The sequence below is a fragment of the Scardinius erythrophthalmus genome, assembly GCF_964197995.2.
Source record: "Scardinius erythrophthalmus genome assembly, chromosome: 11".
In the NCBI taxonomy this organism is placed as follows: domain Eukaryota; kingdom Metazoa; phylum Chordata; class Actinopteri; order Cypriniformes; family Leuciscidae; genus Scardinius; species Scardinius erythrophthalmus.
In genome coordinates, this window is record NC_138231.1 from 1947450 (window position 1) to 1973231 (window position 25782).

Below are 25782 nucleotides of genomic sequence, written 5' to 3' on the forward strand. Positions count from 1 at the left end.
CCCTGAACACCAGTGTAGTTTTGTAGTCGGTCAAAGAGTATTGTGTGATCTATAGTATCGAACGCAGCACTAAGATCAAGTAAAACTAATATTGAGATACAGCCTTGGTCAGAAGCTAAAAGTAAATCATTTGTGATTTTAACAAGCGCAGTTTCTGTGCTATGATGCGGTCTGAATCCAGACTGAAACTTTTCATAGATATCATTTTCTTGCAAGAAAGAGCCCAGTTGAGCGGACACAACTTTTTCTAGTATTTTAGACATAAATGGAAGATTTGAAATGGGTCTGTAATTTGCTAGGTTATTATGATCTAATTGTGGTTTCTTAATAAGAGGTTTTATAACTGCCAACTTGAATATTCTTGGAACATGACCTAAGGATAAAGACGAGTTAATAATATTGAGAAGAGGCTCTTCCACTACAGGTAACACTTGTTTCAGTAGTTTAGTTGGTATTGGATCTAATAAACACGTTGTTGGTTTAGATGCAATGATAAGTTTATTTAACTCTTCCTGTCCTATAGTTGCAAAGCGCTGTAATTGTTCTTGCGGGGTGATAATTGAGGCTGAATCATAAGACACCATTAAAGATTGTACATTTACAATTGTGTTTCTGATGCTTTCTATTTTCTCAGTGAAGAAATTCATAAAATCATTACTACTACACTGTAACGGAATATTTTGCTCCGGTAACGTCTGTTTATTTGTTAGTCTAGCCACGGTGTTAAATAAAAACCTAGGATTATTTTGGTTGTTTTCTATTAGTTTGCGGAGATGCTCAGCCCTGGCTGCTTTTAGGGCCTTTTTATAACGTGACATACTGTCTTTCCATGCGATTTTAAAGACCTCTAGATTAGTTTGTTTCCATTTACGCTCTAAATTACGAGTTTCTCTCTTTAGAACATGCGTAACACTGATGTACCATGGTGCTTTAGTTTTCTCTCTAACCTTTTTTAATCTAATTGGTGCAACAATGTCTAATGTACTAGAGAAAATGGTGCTCATAGTGCTAGTCATTTCCTCTAGTTCATCTGTTTGTTTGGGTTCACTGAGCAGCTGAGATAGATCAGGTAAGCTATTTGAGAAATGATCTATAGTTGTTGGAAGGATTGTTCTGCCTGGTCCATAACGCGGCGCAACATGACAGATTTCAGCGGTACGTAGTATGCAAGTGACCATGTAATGGTCAGTGACTTCATCACTTTGCGGTATAATATCTATATCGGTTGGATCGGCTCCATGTGATATAATTAAATCTAGCGTATGATTAAGACGATGAGTGGGACCAGTTACGTTTTGCTTGACCCCAAAGGAGTTTAATAAATCTGTAAACGCAGCCCCTAAAGCATCATTTGAATTATCTACGTGTATGTTAAAAATGGTGTACTCTATTGCCTACTGACCAAGTACGTAAACATTTTAAGAAGTGCGCTAGCAGGTGTGATTTAAAGGGATACTTCAGTGTTTAGCATTAAGCTTTGTATCAGTAGAAAACCTGTAGTATTTTTAAATTACCATGCTTCCCTCCCTCATATCCCCCTGAGATGAGAGATTTATGTATTTTTTTGTCTGGAAAAAATTCTCTGATGATGCAAAAATTGGCATTTTGCGTCATCAGAGGATTATTTTTTTTGGCCAGAGGCTAGAAACTACAGCCAGTAGGAGCTAGTTCCGCATGTTTTCAACCCACCCATAGGGGGTGGGATCTCACTCACAGAATGTACAAATAGTGTCAGCCATCTTTTTTTTTTGGAAGCTAAGCTAACAGGCTCTTGTTCTGTGGAGAAAGCTGAGTAGTAGGGGTTACCATCCTCTTTTTCCCGGACATGTCCGGCCGTCGAAATCATCAAAAATGTCCAGGATCCGGCCTTTGCTTTCTAGAGTCGCCATTCATTGTTTACATGCACACCATTTGTTTCAATATAACTGAATTCATTCCGATTGGTGAATCTGAATGTAGTGTTTACTTGAACGCTAAACAAGTGATCGGCTGATGTGCGTTTTAGCATTGTTAAGAGAATTCCCGCTCCTCCGGGAGAGAGAGCCTACAAGACCGATGCGTCTCACAGGTGTCTCTCATCAGTAATCACGCCACCGGCCTCGCGCCGTTCTCCCACGCCCCTCAGCCTCGTCCTGCTCACCACAGTAAACATAATGAATGGTGACTGTAGAACGCAAAAGCCGAATCCCAGACATTTTGGCCGATCTCGAAATCCAGGGCAGACTCGTCATGGAGACTCCCGATAAAACAACGTCTTTTAAGTTTCGAGTCAACTAGTAGCCTAGCCTAGTTGTTTAACTGCGCTCTCTTACCGGCTTACTGGCTTGGGAGTGGCCTCGTAGGGCAGCGAAGCAAGTGCATTCTGTGAGTTGTTGTCTTTCATCCACATGAGCCAAAAATACATTTTCTGGCTTTTCTCAGTCTAGAAGGCTCCAAATTCAAAAATAATTTCACATTTCTACGACATAAATGACCTGTTTTAAATACACATTCATCTTTCCAGAAGTGAAGTACCCCTTTATACTTTCTTCAAATATACAGGCCTGTTGCATTGAGAAAACTATTATGTGTTACAAAGAAGAAGAAAAAACAATCCAGAATAGCTAAAACATCTAATATAAAAAGGCTGAATCCAGAAGGGCAGAAATAGTACTAGCATACTATTCTGAATTCAGCTCAATGTGGTTTTATGTATGTTCAAAAGGGAAAAATTTACTTTTAAGAAACAATCGAATCACCCAGTTGCATAAACTCCCACTCGTGCAAGTCTGGAGAATCATGACTGTTAATGAAGAGGGAGGGATTATCATTAATTAGCCAAAGTCTGTAGAGTACAAAAAGACCAAAGGGCAGCACCTCAGCAGTGTGACTAGCTGTTGAACAATGGCAGGAAGTTGGTGTGCTGTTCAGTCTCTGGCACTTTGTGTTTGGCTCTGTGCTTTCAGTCATGCTGTTCCGAAGTGGAGTGATCTGCCCCAGAATCCTCAAGCTCTGATGTTCCAGCAAACTGACCAGCGGTTTCAAAAGCCAGTTCAACAGCAAGCTGGTCAATGGTTTCCTCAGCAGGTTCAAAAGCCGGTTCAACAGCAAGCTAGTCAATGGTCTCCTCAGCAGTTTCCTCAGTCAGTTCAACAGCAAGCTAGTCCACAGTTTCCTCAGCAGGTTCAACAGCAAGCTAATCAATGGTCTCCTCAGCAGGTTCAAAAGCCAGTTCAACAGCAAGCTAGTCCACAGTTTCCTCAGCAGGTTCAACAGCAAGCTAGTCCACAGTTTCCTCAGCAGGTTCAACAGCAAGCTAGTCCACAGTTTCCTCAGCAGGTTCAAAAGCCGGTTCAACAGCAAGCTAGTCAATGGTCTCCTCAGCAGTTTCCTCAGTCAGTTCAACAGCAAGCTAGTCAACAGTTTCCTCAGCAGGTTCAACAGCAAGCTAGTCAATGGTCTCCTCAGCAGTTTCCTCAGTCAGTTCAACAGCAAGCTAGTCAACAGTTTCCTCAGCAGGTTCAACAGCAAGCTAGTCAATGGTCTCCTCAGCAGTTTCCTCAGTCAGTTCAACAGCAAGCTAGTCAACAGTTTCCTCAGCAGTTTCAGCCTAAGCAGCCAGTGGCACAGGCAGAGCCCCTTGACAAATGTACTGTAGCTGATTATGAGCAGATTCAATGTGGACCACCTGGTATCAGTGGTGCTGAGTGTGCTGCTATCAACTGCTGCTTTAATGGACAGCAGTGCTACTATGGGAAGGCAGGTAAGAGTGTGGAGTCAGTGTAGAGGCATTCATGTTAAACTGATCCTCAGCAATAACCTGCTCTTGTAACTCGTTCCAGTGACTGTCCAGTGTATAAGAGATGGTCAGTTTGTGGTAGTGGTGGCTAGAGATGTTACACTGCCTCGATTGAGCCTGGATTCAGTCCGTCTCCTGGGTGGAAGTGATCCAGCTTGCAGTCCTGTGGGATCCACACCTTTCTTTGCTATATACCAGTTCCCTGTCACTGCGTGTGGCACAAGCATGATGGTGAGTAGCTGCTTGTGGTTTTGTTCCGCATGGCTTAGAATGGATTTGATGCTAACAATGTTACTATTTGCAGGAGGACAGTGGATATGTGGTGTATGAAAACAGAATGACCTCCTCATATGAAGTGGGTATCGGACCACTTGGTTCCATTACAAGGGACAGCCATTTTGAGTAAGTGACGTATGCTTTATCATAAATGTGAATCACTGACACATGCTACAAGCTCACTGTTTGTTGTCCAGGCTTCTCTTTCAGTGTAGGTACTCCGGTAGCTCTGTGGAAGCTCTGGTTGTGGAGGTCAACACCGTTCCTCCACCTCCACCAGTAGCTGCTCCTGGACCCCTCAGGGTGGAGCTTAGACTGGCAAATGGTCAATGTGTCACCAAAGGCTGTGCAGAAGGTAAATGTTTGCCCCAAGTATGCTTAAAGCCTTTCTAAAACTCCAGTTCCTAGTTAAACACTGCATTCTTCCTCAGGGGACGAGGCGTACACATCCTATTACAGTGATGCTGATTATCCAGTTACAAAAGTCCTGCGGGAGCCTGTGTATGTTGAGGTGCACATTTTGGAGAGGACCGACCCCAACATTGTCCTGATGCTGGGACATTGCTGGGCGACATCAACCCCCAGTCCACTCAGTCTACCCCAATGGGATCTTCTGGTTGATGGGTGAGTAAGGCCAGTCTTTACCCATCTAGTGTGCTGGAAGGCATTTCTGACTGCCTCTTTGCCTTTCAGATGCCCTTACCAGGATGATCGTTACCTGACCACATTGGTTCCAGTGGCTGGATCATCTGGTCTTCAGTTCCCGACCCACTACAAGCGCTTTGTTGTGAAGATGTTCACATTTGTAGATCCAGCATCACTGGCTCCTCTGCAGGAAACCGTATGCTCTGCAGCCTTACCTCAACCCTTAATATTAGTGCTTTTTACAGTGAATTCTATGGCTTAACCCTTTCCCCCTCTGTTAGATCTTCATCCACTGTAGTACAGCGGTGTGCCATCCCTCCTCTGGCTCCTGTGAGCAAAGTTGCTTGAGGAAAAGTGAGTGCTTGCTGTAGGTTGACTTCAGGAACTGAGAATTTATTTAAATGCCCCCCATATTTCTACTTTTTTTTTTTTACAGGAAGAGACACACACGTCAAGACCATCTCTAGTGGGCAAACTGTGGTGTCTAGTGGACAAGTTAACCTGGTCAAGTGAATTTTAGTTTTAATAAACTTAATGAAACTCAACATGTTTCTCTTTGGTATTCATTTCTGTCTGGAGTTGGATGTTTCATGACTGTTCTTAGTTTGACTTCTGCACTACTAAACCTTTTTCTTTTGTGCATTGAGATTCTTGACTTGAACTAAACAAGCCAAGTTTCTGCTTAAGCCTTAACTTGACTAGAACTTGGCAAATAGTAGTTAACTTGGGCCCCTGTTCATGTTTCACATATCAAATTAAGGTTTTAGCTTCTGTCTGAGGCTTTACGACTTTATGGCTGGACTAGCATAAGTGCATATATTGATGCCCAAACCCCTCTGAGGTCACTCGTTGGCTTTTTGTCAAGTCAAGTCAAGTCATCTTCATTTATATAGCGCTTTTAACAATGTAGATTGTCTCAAAGCAGCTTTACAGAGATAAGCGTATAATTTAAGGTAACAGAGATTGTTTCGGCTTTACAGCAGAGTTAAGTTATTTCCATCTAAAGTTAGTTTTAATTGATTTGGTTCCGTCGCAATGATCATTTGTTATTAAATTAGGGGCCGCTAAGACGACACCATTCTCTCTACACAGACTTTAAACGCGAACCTGTGAGAAACGCTGATGGCGGTAACATGCGCATTTAGAATGGGTTCTATAGTTATGTGCGTTAGAATATACGCAGGTTTGGAATTCCCTACAAGCCAAGCCTAAACAAAATACTTGTCTTTCCTTATAAATTTTGATAAGGAATTTTATTTTATTTGTTGCTTTGGGGTAGGACCGCAAGACGAATTTTCCCGACAACGCCTTATCTGTAGAGTGGTAGTGGGATCCTCCATAGGGAGAGACTAGTTGGCACTTCAGCACTGCGTTGTCATCGGTCCAGGTGAAGGTCCTTCGTCAGATCTGGATACGGCCTGGATCCGGCAGGCTGCAGGAAAAACCTTGGGATAAACACAGACACTAAAATTAGCGTAGATGCCATTCTTCTCATGATGTAACGAGTACATCAGGATTTTTGGGAAGTGTTCCCGGTTCCGGCTGACCTAATCTATGCAGCATAACATTAAATTATAGAAGTCTATAATGTATTATGTGAAAGCTAGGTCAAAGAGATGTGTCTTTAATCTGGCTTTGAACTGACAGAGTGTGTCTGCTTCCCGGACAATGGTAGGAAGACTGTTCCAGAGTTTTGGTGCTAAATAGGAAAAGGATCTACCGCCAGCAGTTGATTTTGATATTCTAGGTATAATCAACTGGCCGGAATTTTGAGATCGTAATAGACGTGACGGACTATAATGCGTTAAGAGCTCGCTCAAGTACTGCGGAGCTAAACCATTCAGTGCTTTGTAAGTAATCAGCAATATTTTAAAATTTATGCGATGTTTAATAGGGAGCCAGTGCAGTTTTGACAGAACTGGGCTAATATGGTCATACTTCCTGGTTCTGGTAAGAACTCGAGCTGCTGCGTTTTGGACCAGCTGTAGTTTGTTTATTAAGCGTGCAGGGCAACCACCCAGTAGAGCATTACAATAATCTAGCCTTGAGGTCATGAACGCATGAACTAATTGTTCCGCATTTGTCAATGAGAGCATATGACGTAATTTAGATATATTTTTAAGATGGAAAAATGCAGTTTTACAGATACTAGACACGTGACTTTCAAATGAAAGATTGGTATCAAAGAGCACACCCAGGTTCCTAACCAACGACGAAGACTTAACAGAGCAGCCATCAAGTGTTAGACAGTATTCTAGATTATTACGTGAGGAAGTTTTTTGTCCAATAATTAGAATCTCTGTTTTTTCAGAATTTAGAAGTAGGAAATTACAAGTCATCCAATTTTTTATATCCGCTATGCATTCCGTTAATTTTGTGAATTGATAAGTTTCGTTAGGTTTTGAAGAAATATAGAGCTGAGTATCGTCAGCATAACAGTGAAAGCTAATTCCATGTTTCCTAATGATATCTCCTAATGGTAGCATGTACAGAGTGAACAGCAGCGGTCCTAATACTGAGCCTTGTGGTACGCCATACTTAACCTGTGATCGATGAGACATCTCATCATTTACTGCTACAAACTGATAACGGTCAGATAAGTATGATTTAAACCATGCTAGTGCATTTCCTGTAATGCCAACATAATGTTCTAATCTATTTAAAAGAACGTTGTGGTCGATGGTGTCAAATGCAGCGCTAAGATCGAGTAACACTAATAGAGAGATACAACCACGATCGGATGATAAGAGCAAATCATTTGTGACTCTAACGAGAGCTGTTTCGGTACTATGGTACGGTCTAAATCCGGACTGGAAATCCTCGCAGATATCATTTCTTTCAAGAAAGGAACACAGTTGTGAGGATACTGCCTTTTCTAATATCTTTGACAGAAAAGGTAGATTCGAGATCGGCCTGTAATTGACTAATTCTGAAGGATCAAGTTGCGTTTTTTTAACAAGCGGTTTAATCAAAGCCAGCTTAAAGTTTTTTGGTACGTATCCTAGAGACAAAGACGAATTAATGATATTAAGAAGAGGATCTATGACCTCTGGAAGTATTTCTTTCAGTAGCTTAGTCGGTATAGGGTCTAACATACATGTTGTAGATTTAGATGATTTAATGAGTTTAGTAAATTCTTCCTCTCCTATAGCAACGAATGAATCAAATTTTTCCTCAGGGAGACTACAATGCACTGCCTGATGCGATACTGTAGTAGACGTTTGCATAGTTATAATTTTGTCCCTGATATTATCAATCTTATAAGTGAAGAAGTTCATAAAGTCATTACTGCTGTGTTGCTTGGAAACTTCGGTGCTTGAAGCTTTATTTTTCGTTAGTTTAGCCACTGTTTCAAATAAATACCTAGGATTATGTTTAATTTCTTCTAATAGGGTTGAAAAATAAGCAGATCTAGCAGCTTTTAAAGCCTCTCTGTAAGTAATTGAGCTCTCTTTCCATGAAATGCGAAATACCTCTAGTTTTGTTTTCTTCCAGTTGCGCTCCATTTTTCTGGCTGCTCTCTTAAGGGCCCGAGTGTGCTCGTTGTACCACGGCGTTGGACTATTTTCTTTAATCTTCTTTAAGCGCAACGGAGCAACTGTGTCTAAAGTGCTGGAAAAGAGAGAGTTAAACGTTTCTGTTGTAATATCTAGTTCTTCTAAGCTATCTGAGATGCTGAGATGATGAAACTGATTAGGAAGATTATTAATAAAGCAATCTTTAGTAGCAGAAGTGATAGGTCTCACATATTTGAAACACGGAGTCGGCTTTGCAGCCTTGGCTAAATGCAAATTACACGAGACTAGATAATGATCTGAGATGTCATCGCTCTGCTGCAGAATTTCAACGGCATCCACATCTATTCCGCGTGATAATATTAGATCTAGAGTATGATTACGACGATGAGTAGGTCCTGACACGTGTTGTCTAACTCCAATTGAATTTACAATGTCTTTAAATGCCAATCCCAATGCATCTTTTTCATTATCGATGTGTATATTAAAATCACCAACAATTAGTACTTTATCTGCAGTCAATATTAATTCTGATAGAAAGTCCGCAAATTCTTTGATAAAGTCTGTATGGTGCCCTGGTGGCCTGTATACAGTAGCCAGCACAAATCTCAAACGTGATTTATCGTTTACACTATATATTTTTACATTAAGCACCAATGCTTCAAAAGAATTATATTTAAAACTTGATTTCTTAGTGGTTTTGAAACTATTACTATAGATTACAGCAACACCACCCCCTTTGCGTTTCAGACGAGGCTCATGTTTATAACAGTAATCTTGCGGGGTTGATTCATTTAAAGTAATGTAATCGTTTGGTTTTAGCCAGGTTTCTGTCAAACACAGCACATCTAGGTTATTATCTGAAATCATATCATTAACAATGAGTGCTTTTGAAGTAAGCGATCGAATATTCAGCAACCCAAGCTTTAGCATTTGCTCATCTGTATTATAGCTGTTTTTTATTTGTTGAACATCAATTAAATTTTTAACCTTAGTTGGGTTTAAACGTTTTTTGGATTTCCAAATTCGGGGAACAGACACAGTCTCTATATGATGATAGCTAGGTGAAAGAGGCTCTATGTGATGGGATTTATCTGACCTTGGTGACGAGAGGCCGCTAGCAGACAGTCAGTTTAGCCAGTCTGTCTGCTTCCTGACCTGAGCCCCAGATTGTCATGTTTTTTTGTAATGCTTTCTTAGTCGTGCAAGTATAGAATCATATCTTGGGATAAAGGATGAGTGCAGGTTGATACTGATTTTTATTTAATTCTTTTTTCAGGCTAGTCCCAGTAATGTAGACTGCTTTCATACAAGCATAAATCCCTTAACTGTTGTATCCCAACTAGGTAGCTGTCCAAGGCCTTGTTTACACCTGGTACTAAGGAGTATTTTTGTAAATCGGATCACAAGTGAACTTTGGTAAATGCCAATGGTGTAAAAAATGGGCTAATTTTATTTTGAGCTTGTCTATTTTTGGCCACTTCCAGAGGTAGTCCAACACATTCGACCAGATTGCTTTCATAGTGTAGATGCCCATGTGGTTAAATGTATTCGAACAGCCGCAAAATGGTGTACTCTATTGCCTACTGACCAAGTACGTAAACATTTTAAGAAGTGCGCTAGCAGGTGTGATTTAAAGGGATACTTCAGCGTTTAGCATTAAGCTTTGTATCAGTAGAAATCCTGTAGTATTTTCAAATTACCATGCTTCCCTCCCACATATCCCCCTGAGATGAGAGATTTATGTATTTTTTTTGTCTGGAAAAAATTCTCTGATGATGCAAAAATTGGCATTTTGCGTCATCAGAGGATTATTTTTTTTTGGCCAGAGGCTAGAAACTACAGCCAGTAGTAGGAGCTAGTTCCGCATGTTTTCAACCCGCCCATAGGGGGTGGGATCTCACTCACAGAATGTACAAATAGTGTCAGCCATCTTTTTTTTTTGGAAGCTAAGCTAACAGGCTCTTGTTCTGTGGAGAAAGCTGAGTAGTAGGGGTTACCATCCTCTTTTTCCCGAACATGTCCGGCCGTCGAAATCATCAAAAATGTCCAGGATCCGGCCTTTGCTTTCTACAGTCGCCATTCATTGTTTACATGCACACCATTTGTTTCAATCTAACTGAATTCATTCCGATTGGTGAATCTGAATGTAGTGTTTACTTGAACGCTAAACAAGTGATCGGCTGATGTGTGTTTTAGCATTGCTAAGAGAATTCCCGCTCCTCCGGGAGAGAGAGCCTACAAGACCGGTGCGCAGGCCCGGAGTGGGTAATCGGGAGAATCGGGAGAATTCCCGGTGGGCCGCTTCACTTTTGGGCCGGTCGAGGAAAGTTTTTTTTTTTTTTTTTTCACATTTCAATGTCACGTTAGTTACATAGGCTACACACGTTTCACATTCTGACACCGCAGCGCGCAGCCTCTGCATGGGTTGTACCATGTGAGGGAGTTCTCCCCTCCCCTCCTATAGAGTTGGTTGGGTCCATAGTCCGTCTTTTCCAAAACGTTTTCTCAGGTGGGCTACCACGGCACCGCCGGCGCCTACCGATAGCTGGGCTGGCCCTACCGTAACGCGTCAGGGATGATGGATGGGAGGAAGAGGCCAGGAGGTATGGAAGCTTTTTTCCGCTACAGAATAAAACATTTTAAAAGATAATTGCGACTTTTTATCTCACAATTGCGAGTTTACATCTCGCAATTCTGACTTTATTTCTCAGAATTGCGAGATATAAAGTCAAAATTGCGTGAAATAAAGTCGCAATTGCGTGTTATAAAGTCAGAATTGCGAGATATAAAGTCAGAATTGCGTGATATAAAGTCGCAATTGTGTGTTATAAAGTCAGAATTGCGAGATATAAAGTCAGAATTGTGAGATATAAAGTCAGAATTGTGTGAAATAAAGTCGCAATTGCTTCTTATAAAGTCAGAATTGCAAGATATAAAGTCAGAACTGCGTGAAATAAAGTTGCAGTTGCTTATAAAGTCAGAACTGCAAGATATAGAGTCAGAATTGTGATATAAAGTCGCGTTATAAAGTCAGAATTGCGAAATATAAAGTCCGCATTGTGTGAAATAAAGTCGCAATTGCTTATAAAGTCTAAGTGAATTATTATTTAACCTTTACATTATTTGTTATTAATACAAACTACACAATAGTAAGAGCTGAACTGTTGCTTAATTTATCCAATTTAGAAAAAGTGCTAATTTAGAATTCCACCATGGAAAAAGTGGGCCGGTCTTGGGCCTGAAACTCCCGGGCTGAAAAGTGGCCCCACTCCGACCCTGCCGGTGCGTCTCACAGGTGTCTCTCATCAGTAATCACGCCACCGGCCTCGCGCCGTTCTCCCACGCCCCTCAGCCTTGTCCTGCTCACCACAGTAAACATAATGAATGGTGACTGTAGAACGCAAAAGCCGAATCCCAGACATTTTGGCCGATCTCGAAATCCAGGGCAGACTCGTCATGGAGACTCCCGATAAAACAACGTCTTTTAAGTTCAATTCAACTAGTAGCCTAGCCTAGTTGTTTAACTGCGCTCTCTTACCGTCTTACTGGCTTGGGAGTGGCCTCGTAGGGCAGCGAAGCAAGTGCATTCTGTGAGTTGTTGTCTTTCATCCACATGAGCCAAAAATACATTTTCTGGCTTTTCTCAGTCTAGAAGGCTCCAAATTCAAAAATAATTTCACATTTCTACTATATAAATGACCTGTTTTAAATACACATTCATCTTTTCAGAAGTGAAGTACCCCTTTATACTTTCTTCAAATATACAGGCCTGTTGCATTGAGAAAACTATTATGTGTTACAAAGAAGAAGAAAAAACAATCCAGAATAGCTAAAACATCTAATATAAAAAGGCTGAATTCAGAAGGGCAGAAATAGTACTAGCATACTATTCTGAATTCAGCTCAATGTGGTTTTATGTATGTTCAAAAGGGAAACATTTACTTTTAAGAAACAATCGAATCACCCAGTTGCATAAACTCCCACTCATGCAAGTCTGGAGAATCATGACTGTTAATGAAGAGGGAGGGATTATCATTAATTAGCCAAAGTCAGTAGAGTACAAAAAGACCAAAGGGCAGCACCTCAGCAGTGTGACTAGCTGTTGAACAATGGCAAGAAGTTGGTGTGCTGTTCAGTCTCTGGCACTTTGTGTTTGGCTCTGTGCTTTCAGTCATGCTGTTCCGAAGTGGAGTGATCTGCCCCAGAATCCTCAAGCTCTGATGTTCCAGCAAACTGACCAGCGGTTTCAAAAGCCAGTTCAACAGCAAGCTAGTCAATGGTTTCCTCAGCAGGTTCAAAAGCCGGTTCAACAGCAAGCTAGTCAATTGTCTCCTCAGCAGTTTCCTCAGTCAGTTCAACAGCAAGCTAGTCCACAGTTTCCTCAGCAGGTTCAACAGCAAGCTAGTCAATGGTCTCCTCAGCAGGTTCAAAAGCCAGTTCAACAGCAAACTAGTCAATGGTCTCCTCAGCAGTTTCCTCAGTCAGTTCAACAGCAAGCTAGTCCACAGTTTCCTCAGCAGGTTCAACAGCAAGCTAGTCAATGGTCTCCTCAGCAGGTTCAAAAGCCAGTTCAACAGCAAGCTAGTCAATGGTCTCCTCAGCAGTTTCCTCAGTCAGTTCAACAGCAAGCTAGTCCACAGTTTCCTCAGTCAGTTCAACAGCAAGCTAGTCCACAGTTTCCTCAGCAGGTTCAACAGCAAGCTAGTCAACAGTTTCCTCAGCAGGTTCAACAGCAAGCTAGTCAATGGTCTCCTCAGCAGTTTCCTCAGTCAGTTCAACAGCAAGCTAGTCCACAGTTTCCTCAGTCAGTTCAACAGCAAGCTAGTCCACAGTTTCCTCAGCAGGTTCAACAGCAAGCTAGTCAACAGTTTCCTCAGCAGGTTCAACAGCAAGCTAGTCAATGGTCTCCTCAGCAGTTTCCTCAGTCAGGTCAACAGCAAGCTAGTCAACAGTTTCCTCAGCAGTTCCAGCCTAAGCAGCCAGTGGCACAGGCAGAGCCCCTTGATAAATGTACTGTAGCTGATTATGAGCAGATTCAGTGTGGACCACCTGGTATCAGTGGTGCTGAGTGTGCTGCTATCAACTGCTGCTTTAATGGACAGCAGTGCTACTATGGGAAGGCAGGTAAGAGTGTGGAGTCAATGTAGAGGCATTCATGTTAAACTGATCCTCAGCAATAACCTGCTCTTGTAACTCGTTCCAGTGACTGTCCAGTGTATAAGAGATGGTCAGTTTGTGGTAGTGGTGGCTAGAGATGTTACACTGCCTCGATTGAGCCTGGATTCAGTCCGTCTCCTGGGTGGAAGTGATCCAGCTTGCAGTCCTGTGGGATCCACACCTTTCTTTGCTATATACCAGTTCCCTGTCACTGCGTGTGGCACAAGCATGATGGTGAGTAGCTGCTTGTGGTTTTGTTCCGCATGGCTTAGAATGGATTTGATGCTAACAATGTTACTATTTGCAGGAGGACAGTGGATATGTGGTGTATGAAAACAGAATGACCTCCTCATATGAAGTGGGTATCGGACCACTTGGTTCCATTACAAGGGACAGCCATTTTGAGTAAGTGACGTATGCTTTATCATAAATGTGAATCACTGACACATGCTACAAGCTCACTGTTTGTTGTCCAGGCTTCTCTTTCAGTGTAGGTACTCCGGTAGCTCTGTGGAAGCTCTGGTTGTGGAGGTCAACACCGTTCCTCCACCTCCACCAGTAGCTGCTCCTGGACCCCTCAGGGTGGAGCTTAGACTGGCAAATGGTCAATGTGTCACCAAAGGCTGTGCAGAAGGTAAATGTTTGCCCCAAGTATGCTTAAAGCCTTTCTAAAACTCCAGTTCCTAGTTAAACACTGCATTCTTCCTCAGGGGACGAGGCGTACACATCCTATTACAGTGATGCTGATTATCCAGTTACAAAAGTCCTGCGGGAGCCTGTGTATGTTGAGGTGCACATTTTGGAGAGGACCGACCCCAACATTGTCCTGATGCTGGGACATTGCTGGGCGACATCAACCCCCAGTCCACTCAGTCTACCCCAATGGGATCTTCTGGTTGATGGGTGAGTAAGGCCAGTCTTTACCCATCTAGTGTGCTGGAAGGCATTTCTGACTGCCTCTTTGCCTTTCAGATGCCCTTACCAGGATGATCGTTACCTGACCACATTGGTTCCAGTGGCTGGATCATCTGGTCTTCAGTTCCCGACCCACTACAAGCGCTTTGTTGTGAAGATGTTCACGTTTGTAGATCCAGCATCACTGGCTCCTCTGCAGGAAACCGTATGCTCTGCAGCCTTACCTCAACCCTTAATATTAGTACTTTTTACAGTGAATTCTATGGCTTAACCCTTTCCCCCTCTGTTAGATCTTCATCCACTGTAGTACAGCGGTGTGCCATCCCTCCTCTGGCTCATGTGAGCAAAGTTGCTTGAGGAAAAGTAAGTGCTTGCTGTAGTTGACTTCAGGAACTGAGAATTTATTTAAATGCCCCTCATGCTTCTACCACTTTTTACAGGAAGAGACACACACGTCAAGACCATCTCTAGTGGGCAAACTGTGGTGTCTAGTGGACAAGTTAACCTGGTCAAGTGAATTTGAGTTTTAATAAACTTAATGAAACTCAACATGTTTCTCTTTGGTATTCATTTCTGTCTGGAGTTGGATGTTTCATGACTGTTCTTAGTTTGACTTCTGCACTACTAAACCTTTTTTTCTTTTGTGCATTGAGATTCTTGACTTGAACTAAACAAGCCAAGTTTCTGCTTAAGCCTTAACTTGACTAGAACTTGGCAAATAGTAGTTAACTTGGGCCCCTGTTCATGTTTCACATATCAAATTAAGGTTTTAGCTTCTGTCTGAGGCTTTACGACTTTATGGCTGGACTAGCATAACTGCATATATTGATGCCCAAACCCCTCTGAGGTCACTCGTTGGCTTTTTGTAATGCTTTCTTAGTCGTGCAAGTATAGAATCATATCTTGGGATAAAGGATGAGTGCAGGTTGATACTGATTTTTATTTAATTCTTTTTTCAGGCTAGTCCCAGTAATGTAGACTGCTTTCATACAAGCATAAATCCCTTAACTGTTGTATCCCAACTAGGTAGCTGTCCAAGGCCTTGTTTACACCTGGTACTAAGGAGTATTTTTGTAAATCGGATCACAAGTGAACTTTGGTAAATGAAGGTGTAAAAAAGGGGCTAATTTTATTTTGAGCTTGTCTATTTTTGGCCACTTCCAGAGGTAGTCCAACACATTTGACCAGATTGCTTTCATAGTGTAGATGCTCATGTGGTTAAATGTATTTGAACAGCCGCAAAATTCAATTCAAATTTATTTGTATAGCGCTTTTCACAATACATATTGTTTCAAAGCAGCTTTACAGAAAGTGCATTTCAGAAATGTACATAGAGAAATACAGTTAGTTAATCATGTATTGATTTAGGGCATAAACATCGCCAGCGTCGAGTCGTCTCTTCACAGGCGCCGAGTCGTCTCTGCACGGGTGTTGGAGAATCTGTAGTTTCCATGAGAGGCTGGATACAAACTGGAGCTGACGATCTGTATTTACCTCGGGACTAGCGTCCCGAGATAACAACAGAAAAGCATATGGGAAATAATTAGCGTAGCTGCTGTTCGCAATATTAATGCATTCAATCTGATTCAACTGTAGTATAAAATGTAAGTATTATGTGAATGCCTGGCTGAAGAGATGCGTCTTTAATCTAGTTTTAAACTGGGACAGCGAGTCTGAGCCTCGAACAATATCAGGAAGGCCATTCCAGAGTTTAGGAGCTAAATGTGAAAACGCTCTCCCTCCTTTAGTGGACTTAGATATCCTAGGAATGACCAGAAGCCTCGAATTTAGTGATCTTAAAGAGCGCGATGGATTGTAGGGCGATAGAAGTTCCGTTAAATACACGGGAGCTAAACCATTTAGGGCTTTATAGGTCAGTAGCAATACTTTGTAATTGATACGGAACTTTATAGGTAACCAATGTAGAGACGACAGAATTGGTGTTATATGATCGTATTTTCTTGATCTAGTAAGAACTCTAGCGGCGGCATTTTGGACTAACTGTAGCTTGTTTATTGAGGATGCAGGACAACCAGCTAATAAAGCATTACAGTAATCTAGTCTCGAGGTCATGAATGCATGAACTAACTTTTCTGCATCAGAAACAGATAGCATGTTACGTAACTTAGCAATGTTTCTAAGGTGGAAAAAGGCTGTTCTTGTAACATATGAAATATGATTTTCAAAAGACAAGTTGCGGTCTAATATAACACCCAGGTCTTTTACTGTAGAGGATAAGGTAACAGGACACCCTTCTAAATTAAAGTTGTATTGTAAGAGGTTTTGTGGGCAGTTTTTTGGACTAATAAGTAATACCTCCGTTTTATCTGAATTTAATAGCAGAAAATTACATGTCATCCAGTATTTTATATCTTTAACACACTCTGTTAATTTAGATAATTTAGCGTTTTCATCTGGTCGTGATGAAATATATAATTGAGTGTCATCAGCATAACAGTGGAAATTAATTCCATGTTTTCTTATAATATTACCAAGTGGCAGCATATATATTGAGAATAACAGAGGGCCTAACACAGATCCTTGCGGTACACCGTAGTTTACTGACGTTATCTTCGATTTTTCCCCATTTACGCAGACAAAATGGTAACGGTCTGATAAGTATGATCTGAACCAGCTTAATGCCTGTCCCTGAACACCAGTGTAGTTTTGTAGTCGGTCAAAGAGTATTGTGTGATCTATAGTATCGAACGCAGCACTAAGATCAAGTAAAACTAATATTGAGATACAGCCTTGGTCAGAAGCTAAAAGTAAATCATTTGTGATTTTAACAAGCGCAGTTTCTGTGCTATGATGCGGTCTGAATCCAGACTGAAACTTTTCATAGATATCATTTTCTTGCAAGAAAGAGCCCAGTTGAGCGGACACAACTTTTTCTAGTATTTTAGACATAAATGGAAGATTTGAAATGGGTCTGTAATTTGCTAGGTTATTATGATCTAATTGTGGTTTCTTAATAAGAGGTTTTATAACTGCCAACTTGAATATTCTTGGAACATGACCTAAGGATAAAGACGAGTTAATAATATTGAGAAGAGGCTCTTCCACTACAGGTAACACTTGTTTCAGTAGTTTAGTTGGTATTGGATCTAATAAACACGTTGTTGGTTTAGATGCAATGATAAGTTTATTTAACTCTTCCTGTCCTATAGTTGCAAAGCGCTGTAATTGTTCTTGCGGGGTGATAATTGAGGCTGAATCATAAGACACCATTAAAGATTGTACATTTACAATTGTGTTTCTGATGCTTTCTATTTTCTCAGTGAAGAAATTCATAAAATCATTACTACTACACTGTAACGGAATATTTTGCTCCGGTAACGTCTGTTTATTTGTTAGTCTAGCCACGGTGTTAAATAAAAACCTAGGATTATTTTGGTTGTTTTCTATTAGTTTGCGGAGATGCTCAGCCCTGGCTGCTTTTAGGGCCTTTTTATAACGTGACATACTGTCTTTCCATGCGATTTTAAAGACCTCTAGATTAGTTTGTTTCCATTTACGCTCTAAATTACGAGTTTCTCTCTTTAGAACATGCGTAACACTGATGTACCATGGTGCTTTAGTTTTCTCTCTAACCTTTTTTAATCTAATTGGTGCAACAATGTCTAATGTACTAGAGAAAATGGTGCTCATAGTGCTAGTCATTTCCTCTAGTTCATCTGTTTGTTTGGGTTCACTGAGCAGCTGAGATAGATCAGGTAAGCTATTTGAGAAATGATCTATAGTTGTTGGAAGGATTGTTCTGCCTGGTCCATAACGCGGCGCAACATGACAGATTTCAGCGGTACGTAGTATGCAAGTGACCATGTAATGGTCAGTGACTTCATCACTTTGCGGTATAATATCTATATCGGTTGGATCGGCTCCATGTGATATAATTAAATCTAGCGTATGATTAAGACGATGAGTGGGACCAGTTACGTTTTGCTTGACCCCAAAGGAGTTTAATAAATCTGTAAACGCAGCCCCTAAAGCATCATTTGAATTATCTACGTGTATGTTAAAAATGGTGTACTCTATTGCCTACTGACCAAGTACGTAAACATTTTAAGAAGTGCGCTAGCAGGTGTGATTTAAAGGGATACTTCAGTGTTTAGCATTAAGCTTTGTATCAGTAGAAAACCTGTAGTATTTTTAAATTACCATGCTTCCCTCCCTCATATCCCCCTGAGATGAGAGATTTATGTATTTTTTTGTCTGGAAAAAATTCTCTGATGATGCAAAAATTGGCATTTTGCGTCATCAGAGGATTCTTTTTTTTGGCCAGAGGCTAGAAACTACAGCCAGTAGGAGCTAGTTCCGCATGTTTTCAACCCACCCATAGGGGGTGGGATCTCACTCACAGAATGTACAAATAGTGTCAGCCATCTTTTTTTTTTGGAAGCTAAGCTAACAGGCTCTTGTTCTGTGGAGAAAGCTGAGTAGTAGGGGTTACCATCCTCTTTTTCCCGGACATGTCCGGCCGTCGAAATCATCAAAAATGTCCAGGATCCGGCCTTTGCTTTCTAGAGTCGCCATTCATTGTTTACATGCACACCATTTGTTTCAATATAACTGAATTCATTCCGATTGGTGAATCTGAATGTAGTGTTTACTTGAACGCTAAACAAGTGATCGGCTGATGTGCGTTTTAGCATTGTTAAGAGAATTCCCGCTCCTCCGGGAGAGAGAGCCTACAAGACCGATGCGTCTCACAGGTGTCTCTCATCAGTAATCACGCCACCGGCCTCGCGCCGTTCTCCCACGCCCCTCAGCCTCGTCCTGCTCACCACAGTAAACATAATGAATGGTGACTGTAGAACGCAAAAGCCGAATCCCAGACATTTTGGCCGATCTCGAAATCCAGGGCAGACTCGTCATGGAGACTCCCGATAAAACAACGTCTTTTAAGTTTCGAGTCAACTAGTAGCCTAGCCTAGTTGTTTAACTGCGCTCTCTTACCGGCTTACTGGCTTGGGAGTGGCCTCGTAGGGCAGCGAAGCAAGTGCATTCTGTGAGTTGTTGTCTTTCATCCACATGAGCCAAAAATACATTTTCTGGCTTTTCTCAGTCTAGAAGGCTCCAAATTCAAAAATAATTTCACATTTCTACGACATAAATGACCTGTTTTAAATACACATTCATCTTTCCAGAAGTGAAGTACCCCTTTATACTTTCTTCAAATATACAGGCCTGTTGCATTGAGAAAACTATTATGTGTTACAAAGAAGAAGAAAAAACAATCCAGAATAGCTAAAACATCTAATATAAAAAGGCTGAATCCAGAAGGGCAGAAATAGTACTAGCATACTATTCTGAATTCAGCTCAATGTGGTTTTATGTATGTTCAAAAGGGAAAAATTTACTTTTAAGAAACAATCGAATCACCCAGTTGCATAAACTCCCACTCGTGAAAGTCTGGAGAATCATGACTGTTAATGAAGAGGGAGGGATTATCATTAATTAGCCAAAGTCTGTAGAGTACAAAAAGACCAAAGGGCCGCACCTCCGCAGTGTGACTAGCTGTTGAACAATGGCAGGAAGTTGGTGTGCTGTTCAGTCTCTGGCACTTTGTGTTTGGCTCTGTGCTTTCAGTCATGCTGTTCCGAAGTGGAGTGATCTGCCCCAGAATCCTCAAGCTCTGATGTTCCAGCAAACTGACCAGCGGTTTCAAAAGCCAGTTCAACAGCAAGCTAGTCAATGGTTTCCTCAGCAGGTTCAAAAGCCGGTTCAACAGCAAGCTAGTCAATGGTCTCCTCAGCAGTTTCCTCAGCAGGTTCAACAGCAAGCTAGTCCACAGTTTCCTCAGCAGGTTCAACAGCAAGCTAGTCAATGGTCTCCTCAGCAGGTTCAAAAGCCGGTTCAACAGCAAGCTAGTCAATGGTCTCCTCAGCAGTTTCCTCAGTCAGTTCAACAGCAAGCTAGTCAACAGTTTCCTCAGCAGGTTCAACAGCAAGCTAGTCAATGGTCTCCTCAGCAGTTTCCTCAGTCAGTTCAACAGCAAGCTAGTCAACAGTTTCCTCAGCAGTTTCAGCCTAAGCAGCCAGTGGCACAGGCAGAGCCCCTTGACAAATGTACTGTAGCTGATTATGAGCAGATTCAATGTGGACCACCTGGTATCAGTGGTGCTGAGTGTGCTGCTATCAACTGCTGCTTTAATGGACAGCAGTGCTACTATGGGAAGGCAGGTAAGAGTGTGGAGTCAGTGTAGAGGCATTCATGTTAAACTGATCCTCAGCAATAACCTGCTCTTGTAACTCGTTCCAGTGACTGTCCAGTGTATAAGAGATGGTCAGTTTGTGGTAGTGGTGGCTAGAGATGTTACACTGCCTCGATTGAGCCTGGATTCAGTCCGTCTCCTGGGTGGAAGTGATCCAGCTTGCAGTCCTGTGGGATCCACACCTTTCTTTGCTATATACCAGTTCCCTGTCACTGCGTGTGGCACAAGCATGATGGTGAGTAGCTGCTTGTGGTTTTGTTCCGCATGGCTTAGAATGGATTTGATGCTAACAATGTTACTATTTGCAGGAGGACAGTGGATATGTGGTGTATGAAAACAGAATGACCTCCTCATATGAAGTGGGTATCGGACCACTTGGTTCCATTACAAGGGACAGCCATTTTGAGTAAGTGACGTATGCTTTATCATAAATGTGAATCACTGACACATGCTACAAGCTCACTGTTTGTTGTCCAGGCTTCTCTTTCAGTGTAGGTACTCCGGTAGCTCTGTGGAAGCTCTGGTTGTGGAGGTCAACACCGTTCCTCCACCTCCACCAGTAGCTGCTCCTGGACCCCTCAGGGTGGAGCTTAGACTGGCAAATGGTCAATGTGTCACCAAAGGCTGTGCAGAAGGTAAATGTTTGCCCCAAGTATGCTTAAAGCCTTTCTAAAACTCCAGTTCCTAGTTAAACACTGCATTCTTCCTCAGGGGACGAGGCGTACACATCCTATTACAGTGATGCTGATTATCCAGTTACAAAAGTCCTGCGGGAGCCTGTGTATGTTGAGGTGCACATTTTGGAGAGGACCGACCCCAACATTGTCCTGATGCTGGGACATTGCTGGGCGACATCAACCCCCAGTCCACTCAGTCTACCCCAATGGGATCTTCTGGTTGATGGGTGAGTAAGGCCAGTCTTTACCCATCTAGTGTGCTGGAAGGCATTTCTGACTGCCTCTTTGCCTTTCAGATGCCCTTACCAGGATGATCGTTACCTGACCACATTGGTTCCAGTGGCTGGATCATCTGGTCTTCAGTTCCCGACCCACTACAAGCGCTTTGTTGTGAAGATGTTCACGTTTGTAGATCCAGCATCACTGGCTCCTCTGCAGGAAACCGTATGCTCTGCAGCCTTACCTCAACCCTTAATATTAGTACTTTTTACAGTGAATTCTATGGCTTAACCCTTTCCCCCTCTGTTAGATCTTCATCCACTGTAGTACAGCGGTGTGCCATCCCTCCTCTGGCTCATGTGAGCAAAGTTGCTTGAGGAAAAGTAAGTGCTTGCTGTAGTTGACTTCAGGAACTGAGAATTTATTTAAATGCCCCTCATGCTTCTACCACTTTTTACAGGAAGAGACACACACGTCAAGACCATCTCTAGTGGGCAAACTGTGGTGTCTAGTGGACAAGTTAACCTGGTCAAGTGAATTTGAGTTTTAATAAACTTAATGAAACTCAACATGTTTCTCTTTGGTATTCATTTCTGTCTGGAGTTGGATGTTTCATGACTGTTCTTAGTTTGACTTCTGCACTACTAAACCTTTTTTTCTTTTGTGCATTGAGATTCTTGACTTGAACTAAACAAGCCAAGTTTCTGCTTAAGCCTTAACTTGACTAGAACTTGGCAAATAGTAGTTAACTTGGGCCCCTGTTCATGTTTCACATATCAAATTAAGGTTTTAGCTTCTGTCTGAGGCTTTACGACTTTATGGCTGGACTAGCATAACTGCATATATTGATGCCCAAACCCCTCTGAGGTCACTCGTTGGCTTTTTGTAATGCTTTCTTAGTCGTGCAAGTATAGAATCATATCTTGGGATAAAGGATGAGTGCAGGTTGATACTGATTTTTATTTAATTCTTTTTTCAGGCTAGTCCCAGTAATGTAGACTGCTTTCATACAAGCATAAATCCCTTAACTGTTGTATCCCAACTAGGTAGCTGTCCAAGGCCTTGTTTACACCTGGTACTAAGGAGTATTTTTGTAAATCGGATCACAAGTGAACTTTGGTAAATGAAGGTGTAAAAAAGGGGCTAATTTTATTTTGAGCTTGTCTATTTTTGGCCACTTCCAGAGGTAGTCCAACACATTTGACCAGATTGCTTTCATAGTGTAGATGCTCATGTGGTTAAATGTATTTGAACAGCCGCAAAATTCAATTCAAATTTATTTGTATAGCGCTTTTCACAATACATATTGTTTCAAAGCAGCTTTACAGAAAGTGCATTTCAGAAATGTACATAGAGAAATACAGTTAGTTAATCATGTATTGATTTAGGGCATAAACATCGCCAGCGTCGAGTCGTCTCTTCACAGGCGCCGAGTCGTCTCTGCACGGGTGTTGGAGAATCTGTAGTTTCCATGAGAGGCTGGATACAAACTGGAGCTGACGATCTGTATTTACCTCGGGACTAGCGTCCCGAGATAACAACAGAAAAGCATATGGGAAATAATTAGCGTAGCTGCTGTTCGCAATATTAATGCATTCAATCTGATTCAACTGTAGTATAAAATGTAAGTATTATGTGAATGCCTGGCTGAAGAGATGCGTCTTTAATCTAGTTTTAAACTGGGACAGCGAGTCTGAGCCTCGAACAATATCAGGAAGGCCATTCCAGAGTTTAGGAGCTAAATGTGAAAACGCTCTCCCTCCTTTAGTGGACTTAGATATCCTAGGAATGACCAGAAGCCTCGAATTTAGTGATCTTAAAGAGCGCGATGGATTGTAGGGCGATAGAAGTTCCGTTAAATACACGGGAGCTAAACCATTTAGGGCTTTATAGGTCAGTAGCAATACTTTGTAATTGATACGGAACTTTATAGGTAACCAATGTAGAGACGACAGAATTGGTGTTATATGATCGTATTTTCTTGATCTAGTAAGAACTCTAGCGGCGGCATTTTGGACTAACTGTAGCTTGTTTATTGAGGATGCAGGACAACCAGCTAATAAAGCATTACAGTAATCTAGTCTCGAGGTCATGAATGCATGAACTAACTTTTCTGCATCAGAAACAGATAGCATGTTACGTAACTTAGCAATGTTTCTAAGGTGGAAAAAGGCTGTTCTTGTAACATATGAAATATGATTTTCAAAAGACAAGTTGCGGTCTAATATAACACCCAGGTCTTTTACTGTAGAGGATAAGGTAACAGGACACCCTTCTAAATTAAAGTTGTATTGTAAGAGGTTTTGTGGGCAGTTTTTTGGACTAATAAGTAATACCTCCGTTTTATCTGAATTTAATAGCAGAAAATTACATGTCATCCAGTATTTTATATCTTTAACACACTCTGTTAATTTAGATAATTTAGCGTTTTCATCTGGTCGTGATGAAATATATAATTGAGTGTCATCAGCATAACAGTGGAAATTAATTCCATGTTTTCTTATAATATTACCAAGTGGCAGCATATATATTGAGAATAACAGAGGGCCTAACACAGATCCTTGCGGTACACCGTAGTTTACTGACGTTATCTTCGATTTTTCCCCATTTACGCAGACAAAATGGTAACGGTCTGATAAGTATGATCTGAACCAGCTTAATGCCTGTCCCTGAACACCAGTGTAGTTTTGTAGTCGGTCAAAGAGTATTGTGTGATCTATAGTATCGAACGCAGCACTAAGATCAAGTAAAACTAATATTGAGATACAGCCTTGGTCAGAAGCTAAAAGTAAATCATTTGTGATTTTAACAAGCGCAGTTTCTGTGCTATGATGCGGTCTGAATCCAGACTGAAACTTTTCATAGATATCATTTTCTTGCAAGAAAGAGCCCAGTTGAGCGGACACAACTTTTTCTAGTATTTTAGACATAAATGGAAGATTTGAAATGGGTCTGTAATTTGCTAGGTTATTATGATCTAATTGTGGTTTCTTAATAAGAGGTTTTATAACTGCCAACTTGAATATTCTTGGAACATGACCTAAGGATAAAGACGAGTTAATAATATTGAGAAGAGGCTCTTCCACTACAGGTAACACTTGTTTCAGTAGTTTAGTTGGTATTGGATCTAATAAACACGTTGTTGGTTTAGATGCAATGATAAGTTTATTTAACTCTTCCTGTCCTATAGTTGCAAAGCGCTGTAATTGTTCTTGCGGGGTGATAATTGAGGCTGAATCATAAGACACCATTAAAGATTGTACATTTACAATTGTGTTTCTGATGCTTTCTATTTTCTCAGTGAAGAAATTCATAAAATCATTACTACTACACTGTAACGGAATATTTTGCTCCGGTAACGTCTGTTTATTTGTTAGTCTAGCCACGGTGTTAAATAAAAACCTAGGATTATTTTGGTTGTTTTCTATTAGTTTGCGGAGATGCTCAGCCCTGGCTGCTTTTAGGGCCTTTTTATAACGTGACATACTGTCTTTCCATGCGATTTTAAAGACCTCTAGATTAGTTTGTTTCCATTTACGCTCTAAATTACGAGTTTCTCTCTTTAGAACATGCGTAACACTGATGTACCATGGTGCTTTAGTTTTCTCTCTAACCTTTTTTAATCTAATTGGTGCAACAATGTCTAATGTACTAGAGAAAATGGTGCTCATAGTGCTAGTCATTTCCTCTAGTTCATCTGTTTGTTTGGGTTCACTGAGCAGCTGAGATAGATCAGGTAAGCTATTTGAGAAATGATCTATAGTTGTTGGAAGGATTGTTCTGCCTGGTCCATAACGCGGCGCAACATGACAGATTTCAGCGGTACGTAGTATGCAAGTGACCATGTAATGGTCAGTGACTTCATCACTTTGCGGTATAATATCTATATCGGTTGGATCGGCTCCATGTGATATAATTAAATCTAGCGTATGATTAAGACGATGAGTGGGACCAGTTACGTTTTGCTTGACCCCAAAGGAGTTTAATAAATCTGTAAACGCAGCCCCTAAAGCATCATTTGAATTATCTACGTGTATGTTAAAAATGGTGTACTCTATTGCCTACTGACCAAGTACGTAAACATTTTAAGAAGTGCGCTAGCAGGTGTGATTTAAAGGGATACTTCAGTGTTTAGCATTAAGCTTTGTATCAGTAGAAAACCTGTAGTATTTTTAAATTACCATGCTTCCCTCCCTCATATCCCCCTGAGATGAGAGATTTATGTATTTTTTTGTCTGGAAAAAATTCTCTGATGATGCAAAAATTGGCATTTTGCGTCATCAGAGGATTCTTTTTTTTGGCCAGAGGCTAGAAACTACAGCCAGTAGGAGCTAGTTCCGCATGTTTTCAACCCACCCATAGGGGGTGGGATCTCACTCA

At 41.3% G+C, this 25782-nt stretch overlaps 3 protein-coding genes across 5 annotated transcripts; all 3 read left to right on the top strand.

The window, feature by feature from the left end:
* Positions 1–2838: 2838 nt before the first annotated feature.
* LOC308698447 (zona pellucida sperm-binding protein 4-like) lies at positions 2839–5264 on the top strand. 2 transcript variants are annotated; one of them, XM_081378526.1, is made up of 9 exons: positions 2863–3330; positions 3415–3742; positions 3822–4009; positions 4083–4180; positions 4252–4409; positions 4486–4678; positions 4748–4895; positions 4981–5053; positions 5136–5247. In XM_081378526.1, exons 1-9 carry the CDS (start codon positions 2884–2886, stop codon positions 5210–5212), a joined length of 1710 nt encoding a protein of 569 aa, XP_081234652.1. In that variant the 5' UTR covers positions 2863–2883; the 3' UTR covers positions 5213–5247. The 2 variants fall into 2 exon arrangements, with proteins under 2 accessions (XP_081234651.1, XP_081234652.1); XM_081378525.1 differs by having other exon boundaries at positions 2839–3742; positions 5136–5264.
* A 6994-nt stretch (positions 5265–12258) lies between these two features.
* LOC308699020 (zona pellucida sperm-binding protein 4-like) lies at positions 12259–14838 on the top strand. 2 transcript variants are annotated; one of them, XM_081379563.1, is made up of 9 exons: positions 12306–12989; positions 13062–13341; positions 13421–13608; positions 13682–13779; positions 13851–14008; positions 14085–14277; positions 14347–14494; positions 14580–14652; positions 14730–14838. In XM_081379563.1, the coding sequence occupies exons 1-9, from the start codon at positions 12327–12329 to the stop codon at positions 14804–14806; spliced, it is 1878 nt and encodes a 625-aa protein (XP_081235689.1). In that variant the 5' UTR covers positions 12306–12326; the 3' UTR covers positions 14807–14838. The 2 variants fall into 2 exon arrangements, with proteins under 2 accessions (XP_081235688.1, XP_081235689.1); XM_081379562.1 differs by having other exon boundaries at positions 12259–13341.
* A 4960-nt stretch (positions 14839–19798) lies between these two features.
* LOC308699001 (zona pellucida sperm-binding protein 4-like) lies at positions 19799–21971 on the top strand. Its single transcript, XM_081379531.1, has 8 exons — positions 19799–20474; positions 20554–20741; positions 20815–20912; positions 20984–21141; positions 21218–21410; positions 21480–21627; positions 21713–21785; positions 21863–21971. Exons 1-8 carry the CDS (start codon positions 19820–19822, stop codon positions 21937–21939), a joined length of 1590 nt encoding a protein of 529 aa, XP_081235657.1. The 5' UTR covers positions 19799–19819; the 3' UTR covers positions 21940–21971.
* Positions 21972–25782: the final 3811 nt, after the last annotated feature.

Bases quoted from the DNA above. Each gene is read 5' to 3' on its own strand.
- LOC308698447 (XM_081378525.1), top strand. From the start codon at position 2,884: ATGGCAGGAAGTTGGTGTGCTGTTCAGTCTCTGGCACTTTGTGTTTGG. The intron at 3,743-3,821 runs GTAAGAGTGTGG...AACTCGTTCCAG, and splicing joins GTGCTACTATGGGAAGGCAG to TGACTGTCCAGTGTATAAGA. The intron at 5,054-5,135 runs GTGAGTGCTTGC...TTTTTTTTACAG, and splicing joins GCAAAGTTGCTTGAGGAAAA to GAAGAGACACACACGTCAAG.
- LOC308699020 (XM_081379562.1), top strand. From the start codon at position 12,327: ATGGCAAGAAGTTGGTGTGCTGTTCAGTCTCTGGCACTTTGTGTTTGG. The intron at 13,342-13,420 runs GTAAGAGTGTGG...AACTCGTTCCAG, and splicing joins GTGCTACTATGGGAAGGCAG to TGACTGTCCAGTGTATAAGA. The intron at 14,653-14,729 runs GTAAGTGCTTGC...CACTTTTTACAG, and splicing joins GCAAAGTTGCTTGAGGAAAA to GAAGAGACACACACGTCAAG.
- LOC308699001 (XM_081379531.1), top strand. From the start codon at position 19,820: ATGGCAGGAAGTTGGTGTGCTGTTCAGTCTCTGGCACTTTGTGTTTGG. The intron at 21,142-21,217 runs GTAAATGTTTGC...ATTCTTCCTCAG, and splicing joins CACCAAAGGCTGTGCAGAAG to GGGACGAGGCGTACACATCC. The intron at 21,411-21,479 runs GTGAGTAAGGCC...TTTGCCTTTCAG, and splicing joins TGGGATCTTCTGGTTGATGG to ATGCCCTTACCAGGATGATC.